Below are 431 nucleotides of genomic sequence, written 5' to 3'. Positions count from 1 at the left end.
AGGGCCCTGCCTGCCGCGGCTTAGCTGGCCCGACTTGGCCGCTTCCCAGGGACAAAGCCAAGGAGCTGTGGGACACCCTGTACCAACTGGAGACGGACAAGTACGACTTTTCGGAGAAGCTGAAGCGCCAGAAATACGACGTGAGTGCAGGCACCTGGGCCGTCCAGGGCTCCCTGAGGGCAGCCCCGGGGGGCAGCGGGCAGAGGCCTCAGGCCAGTTTCTGAATCATGAGGTCCCCTGGCTCTGGGGTGTCCTCCACACGAGGCCTTCTCTGCCAACCCAACTCCCAGCCACCGACCCCCAAATCTGCTTCCTCGGAGCCCCTGGGGACCCTGCCCAGAGCAGGCAGAGTGCCTGCGCCCCACCCTGCAGCTGGGGCCCGGGGCTGGGACTGTGCTCCCTGGAGGGCGGCCCCTGAGTCTCCTGCGAGG

The 431-nt window shown here is 67.3% G+C and overlaps 1 protein-coding gene across 1 annotated transcript in view; it reads left to right on the top strand.

The window, feature by feature from the left end:
* Positions 1-431, top strand: part of TNNT3 (troponin T type 3 (skeletal, fast)) — a gene marked incomplete at its 5' end in the record, with an annotated part of 30,717 nt that overhangs the window by 16,364 nt on the left and 13,922 nt on the right. The window contains one exon of the mRNA XM_014533105.1: positions 50-144. Coding sequence (XP_014388591.1) covers positions 50-144 — 95 coding nt within the window. The remainder of the gene's footprint in view (positions 1-49; positions 145-431) is intronic.

Source organism: Myotis brandtii, unplaced genomic scaffold, assembly GCF_000412655.1.
Source record: "Myotis brandtii unplaced genomic scaffold, ASM41265v1 scaffold940, whole genome shotgun sequence".
Taxonomy (NCBI): domain Eukaryota; kingdom Metazoa; phylum Chordata; class Mammalia; order Chiroptera; family Vespertilionidae; genus Myotis; species Myotis brandtii.
Note: the sequence above shows the minus strand (reverse complement) of the source record. Positions and strands in the feature narration are given on the sequence as shown.